This window comes from Monodelphis domestica, chromosome 3 (assembly GCF_027887165.1).
Source record: "Monodelphis domestica isolate mMonDom1 chromosome 3, mMonDom1.pri, whole genome shotgun sequence".
NCBI classification, from domain to species: domain Eukaryota; kingdom Metazoa; phylum Chordata; class Mammalia; order Didelphimorphia; family Didelphidae; genus Monodelphis; species Monodelphis domestica.
The window spans coordinates 88,791,508-88,812,747 of record NC_077229.1 but is presented as its reverse complement, the minus strand read 5'-3'; the positions used below and the strand labels follow the sequence as shown (position 1 = coordinate 88,812,747).

The 21,240-nt window shown below is 40.8% G+C and overlaps 1 protein-coding gene across 3 annotated transcripts in view; it reads right to left on the bottom strand.

Annotated features, from left to right (window-relative positions):
- Positions 1-16,444, bottom strand: part of ATCAY (ATCAY kinesin light chain interacting caytaxin) — a 52,070-nt gene extending 35,626 nt beyond the window's left edge. Inside the window, exons 1-2 of one of the 3 annotated variants that reach the window (XM_056822421.1) lie at positions 15,313-16,444; positions 12,414-12,533 (exon numbers count right to left, since the gene is read on the bottom strand). In XM_056822421.1, coding sequence (XP_056678399.1) covers positions 12,414-12,490 — 77 coding nt within the window. In that variant the 5' untranslated portion in view covers positions 12,491-12,533; positions 15,313-16,444. Of the gene's footprint in view, positions 1-1,245; positions 1,414-12,413; positions 12,534-14,789; positions 15,290-15,312 lie in introns of those variants that run through there. The other 2 variants (XM_056822422.1, XM_056822423.1) reach the window with 2 other exon arrangements.
- Between the last annotated feature and the right edge of the window lie 4,796 nt (positions 16,445-21,240).

Genomic DNA, 21,240 nt, shown 5'->3' with positions numbered 1-21,240 from the left:
AGGCTATATAAATACTCCTTCCTTTCCTTTCTTCCTATCTAAGAAAAACGGCAACAAAAACTACACACAAAAGAAACCCAATCTAAATAGAAAATGGGGAAAGCAGAATGATTAAAATGTGCTATGAATTAACGTTTTATCCACTGTGCCACCTAACTCCCTTAGTGATTGTCTAACTTAAATCCTTCATTTTATTAATAAGGAAATTGAGGCAAACAGAGAGTAGATGACTTGTCCAGGGACACACAGCTTAGTAAGTATTTGATTTATTCAAGACTTCATGTAAAATGTTCTATCTACTGAGCCACCTAACTGCCTTAGTGATTATCTAAGTTCCTTATTTTACTGATGAGTAAACTGAGGTTCTGAGAGCTGAAGTGAATTGGTCATGGTCACACAGCAAACAGGAATGATAACTTGCATTCCTTTAGGATTTAAGATTTATAAAGCATGTTCCTTACAACTCAGTGAAATAGCAACAATGATATTAGCATTGTTTCCTCCTTTTTTTTTTTACAGATGAGAAAATTGAGTTGTAGGGAATGTTTTGATTTGCTTTGGGAAACAATGTTACTAAGTGGTAAAACCAGGATTCCCAAGTCTAAGATTAAGGTGTTTTTTGTTTGTTTTTTAACACTCACAGGACAACATATTTCAGAAACTAGCTTCATCTAGGAGGGGGAACAGAATATCTTGCCCCTTGATTGGTCCATCAGTCAGTCAGTCATTCTACATTCTTATTAATCATTTATTATGTATGAGAATATCGGGGCAAAAAACCCAGTTTCTGCTTTCAAGGACTTCACATTTTGATGGGACATGGTAAAGAATTGGAGCCTTTGGGCGCCTGAACTGTTGTTGGCATGAATGGAGCAGATTTTCTGGTTCTAAAGTTCTGGGTTTTGGAGTCAGAGGTCATAGGTTCACATCCTGCCTCTGCTACTGATTACCTGTGTGACCTTGGGGGAAATAATTTAATCTCCCTGAGCCTCAGTTTCCTAATCTGTAAAGTGAAGGGGACTAGATCAGATGAACCCTAAGGATGTGATCAGCTCCAAATCTCTGGTCCTCTGATGCCATGAGGGGATAGTGTCTGATTGCCAGTCCCATCCCCCCCAGGCACAGCATCTCCAAATATCCCAATGATTTTCCATAAGGCACCTGGAGCCTGACAATGTATGTCGGAGGGTTCTGTGAACACAGACTCTATGAGGAAGTAAGAAAAAAACAACCCGTCTTTCTTACCTTTAAAGAGGATGCTCAGGATGCTCCCTTTGGGATTTGGCTCCTCCAGTTCCAGTCTTACCTGGGTCCTGAGCCTTCTTTGTCCCTTCCTGAATTTCCTGAATCAGGGGAGCTTGTTTAAGGCTCCAGCCCCACCATTTTGGGCTCTACTGGTCAGATGATGCTGAGCTCTACCCTATGAGATACTGGCTCTCTGGCAGTGAATGAATTCTGACTAGGAAGATGCTGGGGCCCCAGTGAGCATGCGCCAGCATCTTACTCCTCCCTCGGGCATCCCTATAGCATCAATGCAGAACGGGAGCTGCACCAGGGCAAGGCGGCTTTAGCAGGAAGACACACCTCCGAGGGAGAAAATGCTTAGCTCTCCTTCTCTGCTCAGCTCCCTCCCTTCTTGGCTTACACCAGGCTACTGTCTCCTTCTCACTGGACCTGTCTCTCTACGCTTTGGCTGCCCTAAGTATCAGGAAGGCAAAACCGATCCGTACTCAGCTCCATGGACCATGCAGTGGATGAGGAGGTGATGTGCTGTGAGTGTGGTGGAGGAGGGGGAAAGAGCACTGAATTCAGCGTCAGAGACCGGGTTCAAGTTTTAGCAATAATTCTCATTAGTCATATGGCTGTGGGGTACGCAGGAAAGGAACTGGAAATGCAGTCTGAAAACTCCAGTTCAAAACCCAGCTCTGCCTTTCACTACCTGTGTAACCTTGAACAAGTCTCTTAGCTTGTGCCTCAGTTTCTCCATATGTAAAACGAGGGAGTGAGATTACAGCATCTTTAAGGGCTTTTTCTCCAAATCTATGATCCTTAGTAGTGGTGTTTTGGAGTCAGCTTGAACTGGCTCACAAGAGCTGGTCATTAAAATTTCAGGGTAAGAGTTTATACCTCCGACCCTGGCAAATGCTACAAATCAGAACTTACTTTATTGTTTTGTTGCTTGTCTAGACTCAAGAAAAATGATGGAGGAAATGCCAATGATGCAGATTAAACTCAAAAGTGTATTAGGTGCATTTTTTGCCCTTGGAGAGCAAGTTGTTAAATATTTACCAGCACACCACTGATCCTATCACATAAGTCCCTTTTCCTTAATTGTAAGGTGGAAATTCTGTGTTTCCTGCTTTGAAGGATCCTTTGAAGGATCAATTGTTGTGAGGAAGACCCTTTGCTTACCTTGATATAGAAATATGAACTATTATTATTATTATTCATACTAGCAACTCATTCTTTTCTGTTCTACAGGAATGGACTCAAAATCTGTTTTTTGGTTTGCTAGTCTCAGACTCTAGGATCTAACTTCCCAGCCTTTTTTTTTTTAAACCCTTACTTTCTTGGTTCTAATGCAGAAGAGTGGTAAGGACGAGGCAATGGTTGTTAAGTGACTTACCCAGGGTCACACAGCTAGGAAGTATCTGAGACCAGATTTTAATCTTGGACCTCCGGTCTCAAGACCTGGCTCTCAGTCCACTGAGATACCTAGCTATCCTGTATCCCCAAGCCTCCTCTAAAATGAGGCCTATTTGGACACTGTGGTTGAAGGGTAAAGGAAATGTAGCCATGCTGCTGGGAATCTTTCATTCTAACTCTGAAAAGACATGCATATGAGTAAAGGTCTGACTTTATCATTGCCCCAGTGGGCTTGATGTAAGCCTTCCTTGGTACTCTATTTCATCTAGGATAAAATATATACTTCTTGACCTAGTATATATAACTCTCCATGGGGGCAGCTGGGTAGCTCAGTGGATTGAGAACCAGGCCCAGAGATAGGAGGTCCTAGGTTCAAATCTGGCCTCAGACACTTCCCAGCTGTGTGACCCTGGGCAGGTCACTTGACCCCCATTGCCTAGCCCTTACCACTCTTCTGCCTTGGAGCCAATACACAGTATTGACTCCAAGATGGAAGGTAAGGGTTAAAAAAAATATATATATATGTATATATATATATATATATATATATATATATATATATATATATATATATATATATATATGACTCTCCATGATCTAATGGCAACTTATCTTCTTAGGCTTGGCTCATATCACTCCCCTCTATAATAATAATGATGATGATGATGATGATCGCTAGCATTTTTTATAAAACCTACTATGTGCCAGGCCCTGTGCTAAGTACATTAAAAATATTATCTCATTTGAGCTTCACAATAACTCTGAGAGGTAGGTGCTATTATTATCTCCATTTTACTGATGGGGAAACTGAGGCAGACACAGACTAAGTAACATCCCCAGGGATACACAGCTAGTAAGTGACTGAGGCTGTATTTGAACTTGGGTATTCCTGATTCCAGGTTCAATACTCTGGGCACTGGCACTATGGCACTCCCTAGTTGCCTTTATACTTTACTCTTACATCCTTTATCTTTCCCAATCATAGGATCATAGGTTTAGAGCTGGAGGTGATCCCACAAACTATCAAGAGAGTCTAATCTCCTCAACTTTACAGATGAAGAAGAGTCTGTGAGAGAGTGGGTGACTTGCTCAAGGCTATTCAGCTAGAGAATGTTTGAGACTGGATTCGAACCCAGCTCTTCTTGACTCCAAGTCTAGCACTCAGTTCATTATATCAACCACCAAACTTATACTGTTCTTTCAAGCCTCTATGCAATTTGTGGAGACCCTCACCCAAGCCAGGAATATACTGCCTCCTCATTTCAGTCCACGGAAATCCTTCTCTTATTCAAGGCCCAGATCAACTGCTACTCTGTTTTATTAAATTTTCCCTGATTCCTTCAACTGGAGGCAATCATTCTCTGATCAAATTTCTGGGGAACACTGCATGAATTTCTCCTTTGCCTCAGTCACATACTATCACGTATCATGCTTTTTTTGTGTGTATGCGTCATAGCCTTCTATTAGATTAGAAGTTTCTTGAGGGCAGAAAAAATTACATAATTTTTTTCCATCTCTAGATTCTGAGTGCTGAACACAAGGTTTTGATAAGAGGGGGTGTTTAATAAATAGTGGCTGAATAACTACGGAGATAAGATTCTAATCAATTAGTCATTTCAATGAAAGTCAATTCAATTCAATTAACAAAATTTGAGCATTGGAAAGACATCCTATTGGCTGTCTATTTCAAACCATATATGAAAGAATTCCCACTGCAGCATCACTGACAAATGATTGTTCAGCCTCTGCTGGAGACTTCTGAAGAGAGGGAACACACCAAAACTCCAGGTCCTCCATTCCATTTTTGGACAATTACTAAATTTTTAAAAATGTAATTTTGTTTTTTTCCCTCAGGTATATTTGTTTTTTCTTTCCTTCCACTGCCTACTCCCTACCATCAAAAACTGAAAAAAGAAAAAAGTCCGTATTATATTCGGTCAAGCAAAACAGATTCTCACATTGGCCATATACAAAAATATATGTCCCATTCTGGTTTTTAATGGATGATTCAATTGAACAAAGGGTATACTTTGTGCAAAGCCTTTGCTAGGCACTGAGAATCAATAGACTGACACAGTTGGTGTGTGTGTGTGTGTGTGTGTGTGTGTGTGTGTGTGTGTGTGTGTGTGTGTGTGTAAGTACAAAGGAGAGGCCTAGGCAAAGGGCTATGAGAAATCTAAGGGGAGAGGGGAAGGGGGTGGGGAGAGACAGAGACAGAGACAGAGATAGAGACAGAAACAGAGAAACAGATACAGACACATAGAGAGAGCCAGAGAGATAGACAGACAGAAGCAGAGGGAGAGAGAGACAGGGAGGGAAAAGAAGGGAGACAGGGAGAAGGAGAGAGAGAGAGAGGAAGTGGAGGAGGGAGAGAGAGGGAAAAGGAAAGAGAGAAGGGAAGATGGGAGAGAGAGACTGTGCTGGAGCCAGATCAAACCAATTTGTGAAAGTGAATTATTAAATTTTCAAGATGAGTTTTACACCTCAGAAATCAGCAAGCACTTACAAATTGAAGCTTCATTTATTGTTTTGTTGCTTGTCTGTGTTTAAGAAAGTGGTGGAGAAAATGTCAATAATGTAGATTAAATTTTAAAATATGTATTTTTTTGGACAGCTTGTCATTAAACATTTATTAGCAGGCTCTTAGCAGATACCACTTTCCCTTGGTGGGTTCTAAGAAGGCTCCATGGAAGAAGTAGCCTTTGGATTGGGCATTGAAGGGAATTAGGGACTTCAATAGACAGAGATGGAAAGGGAGGTAGGGAATTCATTCCAGATGTAGTAGATAGCAAGAACAAAGAAACAGAGGCAGGAGAGAAATACAGCATGGGAACAGGAGACAGATGGTATAGATTCAGTGGAATATGGAATATGTGAAGGACAATAGCAATGAGGAAAAATTGGACAGGTAGACTGGAGGCAGATGGTGGAAGGCTTTGGATGCCAATGTGAAGAATTATACTTTATTCAGTAGGCAATGGAGAGCCACAGAAGATTTCTGAGTAGCTGATTGACCTGAACATAGTGGCACATTAGAAATATTATTCAGGCAATACATGAAGAGTAGATTGGAGACAGAATGACTAGCCAGGAGGCTATTGCAATACGAACATTCTATGATGTGTGATATTCATCTTTTCATGGGCTTCTGGACACAAAAACAGGGACAGCCCTTTTCTTGCCTCCAGTGGTGCTATATCCGTGAAGACATGGAAGGAATGCTTATGAAATGGATTGGGAGTGATAGCATATTAGATGGCAATCAGGGCCTCTTTAAAAGGCTAAAATAATACATTAGGATAATGGGCCAAATCTAATATAACTAGATTGAATCAAGAGAAATACAAAATCCTAGACTTGGTTTCAACTAAGAGATGAGAAAATTACAGGATGCGGAAGGGAGATCTACATAATAGTTTGTGTGGAAATAGGGATAAAGCCATAATTGTGCTCTTAGCTCTCTCCCTCTTACACTATTTATATATCTTGTGAGTATATGGCTTTTTGCACATTGTCTCTCCTATTAGAATATGAGCTCCTTGAGGTCAGAGATCATGTTCTTTGCCTTTCTTTTGGTCCTCAGGGCTTAACGGTGCCTGGCATATAATATGGGTTTAATAAATGCTGATTGCCTGAGTTACCAGGTAGTAGGCAATGTGCTAAGCCCTCAAGACACAAATAGAAGCAAGACAATCCCTGCCCTCAAGAGATTTACTAATGTAGGGAAGACAAAATATAGAGGTGTTGTGAAGGTTGGGGTGGAGATGAGGAATGTGAAGGGAGAGGAAGGGGCAAGGAGATAGATGATGAGGAAGAGAAAGATAGAAAGATTTCTGAGAGTTGAGGCAGGATGGTATGTAATGGAAAGGGAAGACCTAGGTTCAAATCCCACCTCAGACGTACTAGCTATGTGACTTATCTTTTTGGTGCCTCAGTTTCCTCATCTGTAAAATGAGAGGATTGGATTGGATGACCTCGAAGGTCCCTTTCAGTCCTAATATTATGGTCCTATAAATCTGAGGGTTACAAGCTCAAGATCAGTCAACATGAGTAAAACTTTGCAGTAAAAAAAAACGAATGTGAATTCAGTCTTCATTTAAAGAGGTGTGGGGTCCAGAGGGTGGGGAGAAGACAGTCACATTGTCCTTGATGACATCTAGAAGGCTGAGATGATTTTGAGGTGCTTCAGACTGAGATGGACATTGGCCAACAGAAACATTCCAGAGTAGGGCAACAAGGATGTGGAAGAAACTGGAGATTGGCCCATGAGAGCATCTGTTGAAGAAACTAGGGATCTTTAGCTGAAGAAAAGAATCAGGGGATTCATTTGAACTATTAAGTATTATAGAAGACAGACTGGAATTGTTCTGCTTGGCCCCACAGGGCAGAGCTATGAATAATAGGTAGATATTACTGAGAGGTAGATTTGGGCTTGATGTAATGAAAAATACTGAATTGTTAGAAATGTTCAGAAGTGAAATGGGCATGGCAGAAGAGGCTGAATGACTCTTTATTGTTGATATGATGGAGGAGATTCCTCTATGGACAGGACTAGAAGGTCTGAGGTCTCTGAGATTCTGAGATTCTATAAAGGGGTACTAGATGTGGAATCAAAAGGTTTGGTCCAGAAACTGTTATCTCTGCCACTTAGTAGCTATATGACTGGGCAAGACAGCATTTTCTCTGGCTGTCCCTTATGTAGGGAATGTGCTCTCATTTCTGCCCCCTGGCTTCCTTCTCATTTTAGCTAGTTTGCAAGAAGCCTTTCCCAGTCTTCTTTAATCCTAGTACCATTTTATGATATTTTCTCCAATTTGTCTTGCATATATTATTTGTATATAGTTGTTTTCATGTTGTTTTCTCTATTAGACTAGGAATTCCCTGAGAGCAGAAACTTTTATTTTGGCCTTTATATCCCCAACAGTTCAGCACAATGGCTAGCAACTAACAACCCACACTTAATAAGTGCCAGTTAACTGACTTAGCTCTTGTGCCTTGGTTTTCTCATCTGTAAAGTGGGAAGAATAATATTGTACTTTGTCTATTATAAGAAGATTGTGGAGATGAAATGAGATTTCATGTAAAACACTTTGTAAATGGAGCTTAGTTAAACATTTGGTAATTACCAAATTAAAAAAACATTGGTTTTATTCAATTGCTGGATCAAACCATTATATAAATGTCATTATGAATATTTCAAGCTCTGAAGAGATCCACGATTGCTGGGAGCCATCAAGCCACAATGTCTTGACAAGGTCACTGGTGGATGCCAAGAGGTCACAGAGTGACAATTTGGCAGGATAGACTTGCCCACTCAGCCCCCTCTGTATGATTTCTCTCATCCACATCCCTTACTAATGGAATTGACATGATTGTTGTCCTCTCCCTGGTCTCAGAAAAAGTAATATAAGAGCCAAATGCTTGCACACTATTTCCCCAAAATATCACCAAAAGACCAGACTCACAAAACCAAACCCCAAAGACAATTATGGGCTAACTTTTGCTTAGGTACATAATTCCCAGCAAAAGCTGTACCCACAAGCCAAGCCCAGAACATCCCCCACTCCCCCCTGTACAGAAACTCATTCTCTTAAAGCTAGCACATAAATCATTCATAAGAAAAGACTTGTACAGGTACACCAAGCTCCACCGTGCCTCAGTGACTTGATTCTTCCCCTTGAGAAACTCCCTAGTAAACCCTGAAAAGTGATCAGCCTAATATTAAATCTGAATTGTGTTCTCAGTACCTCTCTGATCTCTCAACCTCACTGCTATGATTGTCGAATTGTTTCTAGATTTTCTGATTGATTATCTATTTTTATTAAAGGTAATAAGTGATTTTTCTTGATTGTCTTGTAAACTCAAAGCTCCTCACAGGTTAATGAGAAAATTAAGCCATGTGTGACGAAATCATTTATTTTGTGTGAAACCTAGTCCTGTCAAGACAGACAATGATACCAGCATCAAATCTGCAGCTGGAACCTTCCTACATGGAGTCAAGCTAGTTTTGGAGAGAGAGAAGACACAAAAGAGCTTCTTAATTAAGATTGAGTTGGCAAAAGAATCACACTTAATGACCAGAACTTCACAAGAAGCCTACTGTCCTCTGAACACTGAGTTACTGAAACCCGAGGGGCAATCGCTGCAGCTGCCACCAGGAGAAACTCACTTGGGCACCATCTCCCCTCCCACTCGCAAGGGTCTCTTCGCAATATTAAGCTTTCTAAAATGGTTCTCAGTTTGCATCTACAGATGATCTTGTTCTTTCCAGTTACTGCTGAATCAAGGCAAAACATCATCTGAAAACCTGCTTTTGGCAATACCTGATTGTGTGAACTTGGGCAAGTTACTTTTCTCTGAACCTATTTCCTCATCTATAAAAATAGGACTAATAATACTTGCTCCACCTTACATCTCAGGGCAGTTCTCTCTCTCGTGGCATAGTTGGGGAAACTGAGGCCCAGAGAGACTGGGACTGGCTGTGGTCATATAGGAAATAAGTGACAGATTTGAATCAAGGTCTCTTTGACTCCAAATCTGGGAGTCTTCATTGGACCCTCATATATTTCACTTTTAAGATCTCAAAACATTCTACAAATGTGAGTTGTTCTTGTCAATAATAATAAAATAAGATCACAGAATCATAGAATTTCAGAGCTGAAAAGCATCTTGGAACTCATCAGATCCAGCTTCCTTATTGTATAGTGGAGGGAATTTGACTCTGAGGGAGGAGAAAGACTTGCTTAAGGACAAATGGTGAACTGGGATCAAAACCAAAACCATGTATAATGTTTTTTAGTAAAATAGAAATTTAATCATGATGATAATAATAGCAACAATAGAACAGGTGGAGTAATTATGTTCATTGACAAGTATTTACGTGATTATTATATATGCCAGGCACTGTACTAATTACAAAGGTTACAAAGAAAAAAAATCAAAATGGTCCTTGCCTTCAAGGAACTTACAGTCTAGTTAGTCTAGTTAGGGATCATAAGTTCATAACTTTAAAGATAAAAAGTCTCTTAGAGGCTATAAATTTCATCCTCCCACTCCTATTTTGTGGATGAGGAAACAGACTGGATTTGAATGCAGGACTGCCTATTTCCAGGCTGTCCACTGAACCAACTAGCTGTCCCTGTACATATATTTCTTGTTTGTTGCCTCCCCTATTAGATTGTAAGCTCCTTGAGGGCAGGGGCTTCCCCCCCCCTTTTTTTATATCTTCAGCACCTAGTGCAGTACCTGGTATATAGAAGGAGCTTAATAAATGCTTGTTGACTGACTGAATGACTAATATAGCTAGAAAGGGAGGATGGGCTGGGTTGTGAAGACCAAACAGCAGAGTTTATATCTGATCCCTTAGATAAGTAACATACTTTAGCAGTGTGTTCTCTTATCACATGAATCTTCATGCATGTGCGTGTAAGATTAGATCAATGGTATTTAGAGGATGGGGAACGAATGAAAAGGTCTTTTGGCATCCAAACTCAATCCTAGGAGCTAATGACTGGTATGAAAAACCCCACTAACTGAAAATCAAAAGCACTTAACAGGAGATCAAAAAAAGAGCTTTTGATTTTCCAGCCACACACTGACCTCCCCCCCCCCACCCCCCAGGTTTTACCCAGGATTTTCAGCTTTAGCATCTGAGGCCAAAGAATCCTGCCCATTGGTGGTGTAATTCCCATTTTGATGGTACCCTAAGGTCTATGGGGCTCTTTCCCCTCCCCCCCAACAATACTTCGAGATAACTGGTGTGAGATACTTTCTCCCTATTTTACTGATGGAAATAACTGGAGTCTGGAGAGAAGTGTCTTGTCTATGGATGTAAAATGATCTAGTAAAAGAACAAGGGAGAGAACTCAGGCCCTTGACTGCTATACTCTCCCCCTCTTTACCATGCATCCTAGGCTAACAGAGTAAACTTTAGCTTTCAAAAAGCTCTAACTTTGCTTGGGGCCCCAATTTTAGTGTTCTGGTATAACTCTTTTCCTCTCTGTTTTCAAGGTCCAGTTCAGAGACCATTCCCTCAGGGAAGCCTCCCTAACTCCAGCTCTTAATTTTCTAGGTCAAAGTAGCCTTTATCTCCCAAAACTTCCCACAGTGCTTTGCTTGGACCTCTTTCTTGCATCACATTGATTTGTGTATCTATTCTTCCCCACATTAGATTGTAAGTCTCTTGAAATTAGAATCTATTATGCAGTCAGAGGAGTTGGATTCAAATCTTTTCCCACCCTTATAGCTTAATAATAACTAGGCATAGGGGGCAGCCAGGTAGCTCAGTGGATTGAGAGCCAGGCCTAGAGATGGGAGGTCCTAGGTTCAAATCTGGCTTCAGACACTTCCCAGCTGTGTGACCCTGGGCAAGTCACTTAACCCCCATTGCCTAGCCCTTACCACTCTTCTGCCTTGGAACCGATACACAGTATTGACTCCAAGATGGAAGATAAGGGCTTATAAATAAAAAAATAATAATTGGGCATAGTTAATAATTATAATAACTAACTTTTATATAGCACTTCCTTTGTGGCATGGGTCAGCTAGGTGGCACAGTAGAAAGAGTTTCAGGCCTGGTGTCAAGAAGATTTGAGTTCAAATCTAGCCTCAGATACTAGACATATGACCCTGGGTAAGTCACTTAATCTTATCTCCTCATCTATAAAGTGAGCTGGAGAAGGAAATGGCAAACCACTCTAGTATCTTTTCCAAGAAAATCCCAAATGGGACCACAGAGTTGGACATGACTAAAATGACTGAACAACGAAAAATACCCACATGTCTTTTGTCATTTAATCACTCTGGGTCATCGTTTCTCATCTGTAAAGTGGAGTAGGACCAGAACAGAACTTAATAAATGTTTGGTGGATTGAACTGAATTTTCTGACTTCTACTTGTACCATGGAAAGGAGGATTAATGGCATAACTAAAGGCTTTGAAAGAGAAAAAGATCAATTCAAAAGACAGGGGTCCAAAATGAACTTCTTTAGAAGTGGCTTGCATATATTCACAGTCAAAAATATCAAAACATTTACTATACTGAAGAAATATAGACAAGTAGAATTGTCAGCCAGGGCTATCTAGGATTTTATTTTATTTTATTTTATTTTTTAAAGCCTTTACCTTCTGTCTTAGAATCAATCCTGGGTATTGGTTCTAAGGCAGAAGAGTGGTAAGAGCTAGGCAATGGGGGTTAAGTGACTTGCCCACACAGGGTCACACAGCTGGGAAGTTTCTGAAGCCAGATTTGAACCTAGGACCTCCCGTCTCTGGGCATGGCTGTCAATCCACTGAGTCACTCAGCTGCCCTCATATCTAGGGTTTTAGAGCAGGGAGAGCTCACATGGAAGCTGGGCACAATTCCTGTTAGATATTATAAGTTCTAACTCTGAGACTAGAGTTTGGGAAGCCTGATTTGCAAGATAGGTAGTGTATTATAGGGGAACAAACAGTGGTTCCATAAGTCAGAAGACCTGGGTTTATTTTCTGGCTCCATTGCATAGTAGCTGTATTGCCATATCTAAGTCACTACAGTTTCCCTAAGCCTCAGGTTCCTCATTGGTAAAAATGGAATAATAATAGTTGAATCACCCACTTGCCAGGGTGGTCATAGGAAAAGCATTTCATAAATCTTAAAGTGCTAAAGATCCATGAGCTTCTGAATTATTGATAACATTATACTTCTGTGGAGAAGTAGTCCAAATGTTAGAAATATTAAAATTCCTTCCCCTACCCCAAGTCTCAATAGCAGAGGTTGTAAGACACACCTGGGGAAGTCTTCATCTTGCCATTCCTCCTTCACATCCACATTTCCCATCCGCAGTGTGGCTTCTGTGGTCCCCATGGTGATGGATCAAAGATAGAGAAAGCTTGAAATTGGGAGGGGTCTGAGAAGGAAGATGGAAACAGGAGAGACAGACAGAACAGACAGAGACACATAAACACACACAGAGGGAGAGAGGGGAATTATTATGAACTTTATTTAATATCATATCATCCTTTTCATGGGATCAAGATATGTTAGAGTTGGAAGGGTTCTTAGAGGTCAAAAGGACCAATCCCCTTTGGAGGATGAAACAAATCCAGAGCCATTCCTTCCTTCCTTCCTTCCTTCCTTCCTTCCTTCCTTCCTTCCTTCCTTCCTTCCTTCCTTCCCTCCCTCTCTCTATCTTTCTTTTTTCCTTCCTTTCTCTCTTTCTTTCCCTTACCTTCTATCTTAATATAAATTCTAAGACAACAGAGTGGCAAGGGCTTATTAGGGTTAAGTGACTTGTCTAGAGTCACATAGCTAGGAAGTGTCTGAGGTCAAATTTGAACCTAGGTCTTTCCAAACTCCAGGTCTGCTGCTTTATCTACTGTGCTACCTAGCTGCTCCTCTTGCCTCTTATTGCTGCTTATTATACTGGTGATTTTGGGTAAGCCCCTTTCTGGACCTCAGTTTCTTTTTCTGTAAAATCAGTGAATTGGTCTAGGGGAAGATGACTCCTTCCTGTTTATAACCCAATAACAATATTTTATATGAGAACCTCCAAGGAAGAGTCAATCAAATGGATTCTGATTTGAAAAGAGACCCAGACTAATAGTTTTGCTTTCCCTTTTGAATCTGGTATTTTCATGTAGGAAGTCTAGGAAAGTAGTGTATTTTGCATAGACCATTTGTAATTTGACCATTACTGGTAGGGAAGAAGCATCAAAACAAAAATTAGCTATATTCTTCTCTTCTTCTTCCTCCTCCTCCTCCTGCAGCTGTTTTTAGGAGAAAGTTTAAATAAATGAAAAATTCATTTCAAGTTGTGGGGCTGTGGCCTCCATTTCAGTTTCCCTGTAGCAGACACTGTGGTTCTGTCTCTGTTTCTATTCTATGTGGTGTCATAGGAAGAAAAAAGCTAAAGTCTTCCACAAAGAAAGCCTTTCAGGCCCCACATCTGAAGTTGCCTTCACTTCACAGGGACCCGTGTCATCCCAAAGCATGCTGTCAAAATAGAGCATGACCAGTCACAATATATATCCTGTATCTATTCATGCATTCAGATCCAGATTTCAGGATGCAGGAGGACAATGTGGGTGTCATCCAAGAAAGGAACATATGGCATTGAATAATTAATATATTTTAACCTCCTCTGTGATGGAGGCAGGTGTAAGGGAAGGCACACCAAATCTGGAATGGAAGGACCTGAGTTTTAATCTTGCCCCTATTACTTATGACTTGTATGACTGTGGGACAGTTCCCCGAGCCTCTCTTGACGGGTTTTCTTAGTTGTAAAATAAAGGGTCCTAACTTGATGCTTTCTATGGTCTCTCTGAACTCTAATAATAATAATCATGATAATTCACATTTCTATAGTGCTTGAAAGTTTGCAAAGGACTTTACGTATATTATCATTTGAGCTCAGATTTAAACATTACAAGACAATATGGAGTAGTGAATAGAGGGCTGGAGTTGGAGTCAAGAATTCCTGCCTTTCCATACTATCTCAGGCATTTAAACAGCGACTCACCCACTCATAGAGTCTGTCTGAGCTTTATCTGCAAAAATGAATTAACATGTAAAGTGCTTTGCAAACCAGCTATACCTTAGCTTTTATTATCAAGGATTGTCCTGAGGCTCAAGTAAATTTTCTACGTAACATGCTTTGTGTACTCTTAGACACTAGAGAAATAGTATTCTAAAGTCCCCTTTCAGCTCTGACATTCTAGGTTCTTGCATTTCTTTTAGGTTTGGCATTCTGTGTGTTACGTTCCAAAGACCCCTCCCTGTGATAGTCTTCTATGTCCTGAGGTTCTTTTCAGTCCTGCCATCCTGTGATCCATCGATTAATGCTAGTCTGGGTCCCTTCCCCACCCAAGAATACAGTTTATACAATATTGACATATACCTGTGTGGATGCTTTGGTAATGCCCAATGATTTCAGCGTCTTTTGCCTCCTCAGTACAACAACAAAAGGGGAAACCACGTTAATCTGTAAGCTTCTTGGGGGAACAATGTCCTTTCATTTCTTTTTGTTTTCCCTTCCTGGCTTACTGCACCTCCTCCCTCTTCCCCGCCCCCATACACTTCTGTGTAGACTAAGGCTCCGCAAACAGTAGGCACTTAATAAATATTGACTGATCTAATTAAAAAAAACAAACAAACAAATAATTACCTCTTTGTCTTTCTTCCGAGGAATCTAGTTCTTTAAACAGCCTTCTCTCCTCCCCTCAACCCTCCCCCTCCCGGAAAATAAAATTATCCCCTTAAAATCCGCTTATGATGGCTTTTAAAAAGACTTCACTGGTTCCAAATAGGAAGTAAATGGATACCAGAGAGCATCCTGTAGGCCTCCTTCTTAGAGGAAGGGCTCAGGTATTAACCGAACCCGTAATCTATCCCCGGAACACTGCAGATCTCTCATCTTGGCGGTCCCTGATCTTTGGCAAGGAATTGATTTGGGCTATGGGCGGGGAGGAACGCTTTCTCTCTGGTTCTGATAGCTGGCTGATGCTGCCCTCCGAGATGCAGAGGATGCGATCCATCTTTACTGAAGGATGCGATCCATCTTTGCCAGGGCTCCCCGGCCACCCGGGAAGAGGCGGTGGCGGAAAAATAAAAGGGCGGCAGCCAATAAACATCTCCAGACAGTTAGCTCTTTCCTTCCGCGGACTCTCAGGGCTGGAAGGTGTACTTACCGCCAGGCGATCTCTCCTCTTTAGGGACGAACAAAGGCAAGCTCTCGGATGATCCAGTTGTGCATCCCTCCCTTTCTGCCTCGGGATGGCAGCTGCCTCAAAGAGAAGGGGGATGGATGGAAGACATTCTTTCTCCTGCGGAAGACTGGCCGCTATCTGTGTCGTCTGGGAAAACCTGACAACTGAGGGTCCGCTGTTATGGTCCGGAAAACTGGGGACCCTTAATCACATTCTCCTAAAATGCCACTGCTGCTGCTGCTGCTTCCTTTAGCCATCCCCGCCAGGCCCTGCCTTCAAGGTATTTGATTATTTCCAGCTCACAGCTGGCTGAGGCTTAGGGCTCTTAAGACAGTTAATTATGCTGCTTGTGTGTGTGTGTGTGTGTGTGTGTGTGAGAGAGAGAGAGAGAGAGAGAGAGAGAGAGAGAGAGAGAGAGAGAGAGAGAGAGAGAGAGAGAGAGAGAGAGAGAGAGAGAGAGAGAGAGAGAATGTCTGATACAAACCGTACATCCCCCTTCCAGTATCCATTCCTTTCTATTGGTTAGAAGAGGAGTAAATATTGCTGAAGCCTCTTCATAGGCAGAGGCCGAAGAAGAGACTCTTGGAGGATACATTGAGAGCTAGAACAGTAGTGGCCTTATTCTTAGAGTCTATTTGGGTTGGAAATGGCCCTAGGACAGAGAATATTGACTGTCAGATCAGAAAGAGACCTTAGACATAGAACACAATGTCAGGGCTGGAAAGGATCTTGGAACACATTCACAATATCAGAACTGGCAAAGAATTTAGAGCAGAGAACATAGAATGTCAGGGCTGGAAGGGACCAGAGAAATAGGTTGTTTGAGCAGGAAGAGAATTTAGAGAATACAAGATAGAATGTCAGAGCTGGAATGAACCTTAGAAGGTAGCACAGAGTGGCAGCTAGGTGGCTCAGGGGATTTAGAGAAAGGAGGTCCTGGGTTCAAATCTAGCCTCAGACACTCCCTAACTCTGTGACTCTGGGCAAGTCTCTTAACTTCCATTGCCTAGCCCTTACCACTCTTCTGCCTTGGAACCAATACATGGTATTGATTCTAAGATGGATGGTGACGGTTTAAAAAAAGAAAAAGGTAGCACAGAGAATGTTAGATCTAGGCGACGACTGATCATAGCAGATAACATGGGATGTCTAAGCTGGAAGGAAATTAGGACACAAGATCGAATGACAGAAATGGAATAGACCAAAGAACATAGGATGTCTGAACTGGAAGGGAATTTAGGTTACAGAAGATAAAATCTTAAATCTGGAATGGATTTTGGAACATAGAATACATTGACAGCAGGAAGGCACCTTAGAACGTGGCACAGAGAATATTAACCCTGGAAGGAACCTTAGAATATAGAGCTGGAAGGGATCTCAGAGAACATCAACCTCTTTAGTTTTCAGAGGAAGGATTTGGGGCTCAAAGAGAGGAAGTGACTTGATAAAAGTCACACAAATTCAATTCAAAGCATTATGCTGGGCACTGGTGATACAAAACCAAACAAAAAACCAAGCCAAAATTAGATCAAAAGGAATAATCTTTACCCTAAAGAAACTCATATTCTCCAGGGGGTAGGGGTGAGTTGGAGAGAGGAATATTGCATGTCCACAAAACAAAACAAAACAAAACAAAACAAAACCATCAAACAAGTTACATTGAGGAAGTCAACACTACCTGGGAGAGGTATGGGAGGAAATCAAGAAAGGCTTCTCATTGGAAGTGGCATTTGAACAGAAACTTGAAGGAAGTCAAGGATTCCAAGAGTCAGAGAAGGTATGAGTGTAGAGGAGTAAGTGGTGGGATGCATGAATGCATGAAGGTGGGAGTGAGAGTTGGGAGATGAAATGTTGAGGTCAAGAAAGAGCTAGTAGTTAAATGAATTAAGAGAGGGTATAGTGGGGGCAGCTGGGCAGCTGGGTAGCTCAGTGGATTGAGATCCAGTCCTAGAGACAGGAGGTCCTAGGTTCAAATTTGGCCTCAGACACTTCCCAGCTATGTGACCCTGGGCAAGTCACTTGACCCCCATTGCCTAGCCACTCTTGTGTTTTGGAGCCAATACACAGTATTGACTCCAAGACGGATGGTAAGGGTTTAAAAAAAGAGAGAGAGAGAGGGTATAGCCTAATTGAAACTTTTATAACACAGGGCTCCTCATTTTGTACTGTATGTACCACAATGCCGCCAGGCAAAGGAGAAAATGAACCCACAGATATGCCATACTAGCTTTCCTTCTACTTTAAAGAATCAGTGCTACAAGTTTCTTTGAGAAAAAAATGCTGAGTAATTCACTAAACATTTATTAAGTATTGACTGTGTGCAGTCCTTTGCTCAGTGAGCTGTGTGAGATATAAAGTTTATACAAGACCTGATTCCTGCCCCTGTGGAACCCAAAGTCTAAACAAGAGATATTATACACATAATTATATGAAATGATACATAAGCACATTGGAGAGGGATAAGCAGTCCTGTGTTAGTTCCAAGGAAGAAAAGGTCATTGCCAATGGGAGAGATCAGGGAAGACTTCCTAAAGGAGGAAGCATTTAGACTGGGCCAGAAAGGATGCTTAGACATTCAGCAGGTGAAAGGAAAAGGAGAGAGGGCCCAGAGTTAGGAAAGAGGCAGAAGGCAGCTGATAGAGTATATAAAGTGCTGGACCTGAAGTCAGGAAGACATGAGTTCAAATGCAGCCTTCAACACTTATTAGCTGTGTGACTCTGGGCAAGTCACTTAACTTCTGTTTGTCTCAACTGTAAAATGGGAACAATAATAGCAACTATCTCCCAATGTTGTGAGGATGAAAATGAGAAATCTGTAAAAGCAGGAGCTTGGCATTATATAAATGCTTATTCTTCTCGAATTTAGAGCCAGAGGTTAGGTTTGAATCCCCAGGCATTTACTATGTGATGCAAGTCCCAGTTTCCTTTGGGTTGTTTCCTCTTTCTCTAAAAGGAGGGAGTTGATTGAATTAGATGATTTTATCTGAATCTAGATCTTTGATTCTAAGACTTGGGTTTGAATTCTAGATTGTTGGTTTATCTTCTCTCTATGTTCTTAGGCAAATCCTTTCCCTCTTCTAGGTTTCAGTTTCTTCATTTGCAAAATGAAGGGATTGACTTCTGTAGATCATCCTTTAAAGGTACTCTACCAACCCCTACTCATACTAAGGATTACTATTCCCATTTGGGCTCTCAGGCTAGCCCTGAAGGGCTGGGGTAAGCCTTTTCAGGTACTATAGCTCTTTAGCCCTCATTGGTAAACTCTTTCTTATGATAATCAATTTCTATCGATTAGACAGTCTTCATAACCTTTTAGAAAGGATATTTACAAAGTTGTTAGAGTTGATGGTTGATACAAATAATTTTCTCCCAAAATATGTGACTCATTGCCTTATAGACAAATATAGAGTCCTTTGGAAAGTGGGCTTATGGAGGTGCTTTTTCCATTGAGAAATACATTAAGACCAAGTAAGGTAATATATGGGGCACTTAGGTGGTACAGAGGATGGAGTTCTGGGTCTAGAATAAGAAAGACTCATCTCTCTAAGTTTAAACCTGGCCTCAGATATTTACTCACTATGTGACCCTGGATAAGTCACTGAATCCGCTTTGCCTCACTTTCATCATCTGCAAAATGAACTGGAGAAGGAAATGGAAAACCACTTCAGGATTTTTGCCAAGAAAACCCCAAATGGCGTTATGAAGAGTTGGACACACACAAGAGTGATGTAGGTGATTTCAGAACCTCCCTTACCCTTAGATGATGACTAAGGTCCCTTTCTGCTCTTAATCCTGTAGCCTTTTGTGATGAGATAAGTACACAAATATGTATACAAGTTGGATTGAGAAAAAGAGACATCCAAGGAGTGAAGGACAGGCCTGCAGAGTGAATGCTGTCCTCTGAGGGAATCAGTAAAAGCTTTATGGAGGAGGTGATGGTAAAGTGGGTATTTAAAATTGGGGGTGGGGCAGGTTGAGTATCTCATCTTACTCTCCTTCACATTCTCCTTGTTTTGGCCAAATGAATTATCTCTGTGTGCTTCCTCACACTGTCCTCTCTGCTTATAATGATCTCCTTCCCACCTTTAATCTTTGCCTCTTGAATTCTGTACTGTTCTTCAAGACTTAACACCATTGCCCTCTCCTCCTTAGAGCCACCATTGATCTTCAAACACATGTATGTATGCTGTAAAAATGATGACTTCAATTTTTCAAGGATCTGTAATGTCATCTATGTGGATGGTACTTCCAATAATACAAATTGTATCTACAACTTAGATGGTCTCTGAGAATTGTAGTTATGGAAAATATATCCCTTTGCAGTCAAACAGTGATGAGTCTCTCCAAATTTAGCTAGTGTGGTCCTGGGACAACAGACATATATTTCACCTCAGGGCTGGGACTTGAAGCCTTTCTAGCTTTGGTGGTTATCTGATAGGCTAATGAAAAACTCTTTCTGTTCCCTAGCTCATAGTGTCCAGGTATTGGTTGGTGATGGGGAGAGGAAACAGAAGCTTCATGGTCTTGGCTACCCATGGGCTAAGAGTAGAGAGGATAGGAGGAGGTGGTAAGGGGGCAGTGATTGGTTTTAATGTATTTTATGCAATTTGCAAGTTGACACTATTATGGTAAGATGGTAATTTCTATTTTAAGTAAATCATTCTTGTGCTCATAGGATGCCATGTGATAAATCTTGACTGGATCAAATTGGGCATATTCAGTGAGTGGGAGGATATATTAGGGTGAGCTAAATTGTAACTACTATTATGCATTCGGTAACTACCATACCCCTTTTCGCAATGTAGACAAGGATATGTTGACTAATCAGAGATTTTGTAACTGACATCTTCATCTTTCTTTGGTGAATGTGAATGCTTTGATATAGCTTGTTAGAGAATGTCTACTATGTCTAGAGAATGTCTACATTTACATGCAAATCTATTGATAAACTGAAGCCTTTTCTTCCTAAAATTAGGATACTGGTTTGTTTGTTTGTTTGTTTTTCTCTCTCCTAGGATCTAGGCTAGCATCTATAGGTACAATCTCAAGAAGAAGATGTAACTCTTGTAAGTGGAGGCTTTATTATCTTTTCACCAGAAGTATATGCTTTGAAATCCTGGAAAGATGATAGAGCCAGATGTTTCCTAGGGGTAGTAACTCTCCCTTCCTCACACCAAAAAATAAAAATAAAAAACTGTCCCAGTGTTGATGAATAGAACAATCAAAAGGTCAGCAAAAGGCAGAACTGGAACTCATAATTTTGGATGTGGGATAATTTTTACAACATTGGAGCATTGCTTCTATACACTTTGCTTTCACTTAAAGGAAAGACAGATCAAGGGAAAAAAGGGGATGATGAAGCAATGGCAAATAAAGACAATAAGTTAGAAATTGACTAGAGGAGAGTGTTTAAATTGTGTACATCAGCTTTCACTCTCTGAGGAAAACAAAGAAGTTATAAAGAAACCATGAATCAAAGAATGAAATTTCAAAATAAAGAGGAACAGAAGAGAACTAATGAGACAAAACAAAGAAATTCTTCTTAGAAAAATTGTCTGAAAAATTCTAACAAACTAAGGAAACCAGAGGGGAGGAAAAAGAGGATGAATTTTTAATTTTTCCATTTAATTGAAGGGAGGAATAGGTAACTAGTTAAATAAAAAATTAAAGTAAAAACCAAAGCTAGGGAAAGAGTTGACAAAGGAGAGTGAAGATAAAGGTAGTTGGAGGAAAGGAGCCTATGGGATTTAGGCTACATCAAAGTACTTTAAGTAAAAGAAAGTAGCAGAACAGATAAGGAAAAAACAAAACCATAATATGTTGATTCCAAGAAACACATCTAAAAATCAAGGACATACAAAGAATCAAACTGATAGCTTAGAAGAAAATTAGCTGCACATTAAGTACATT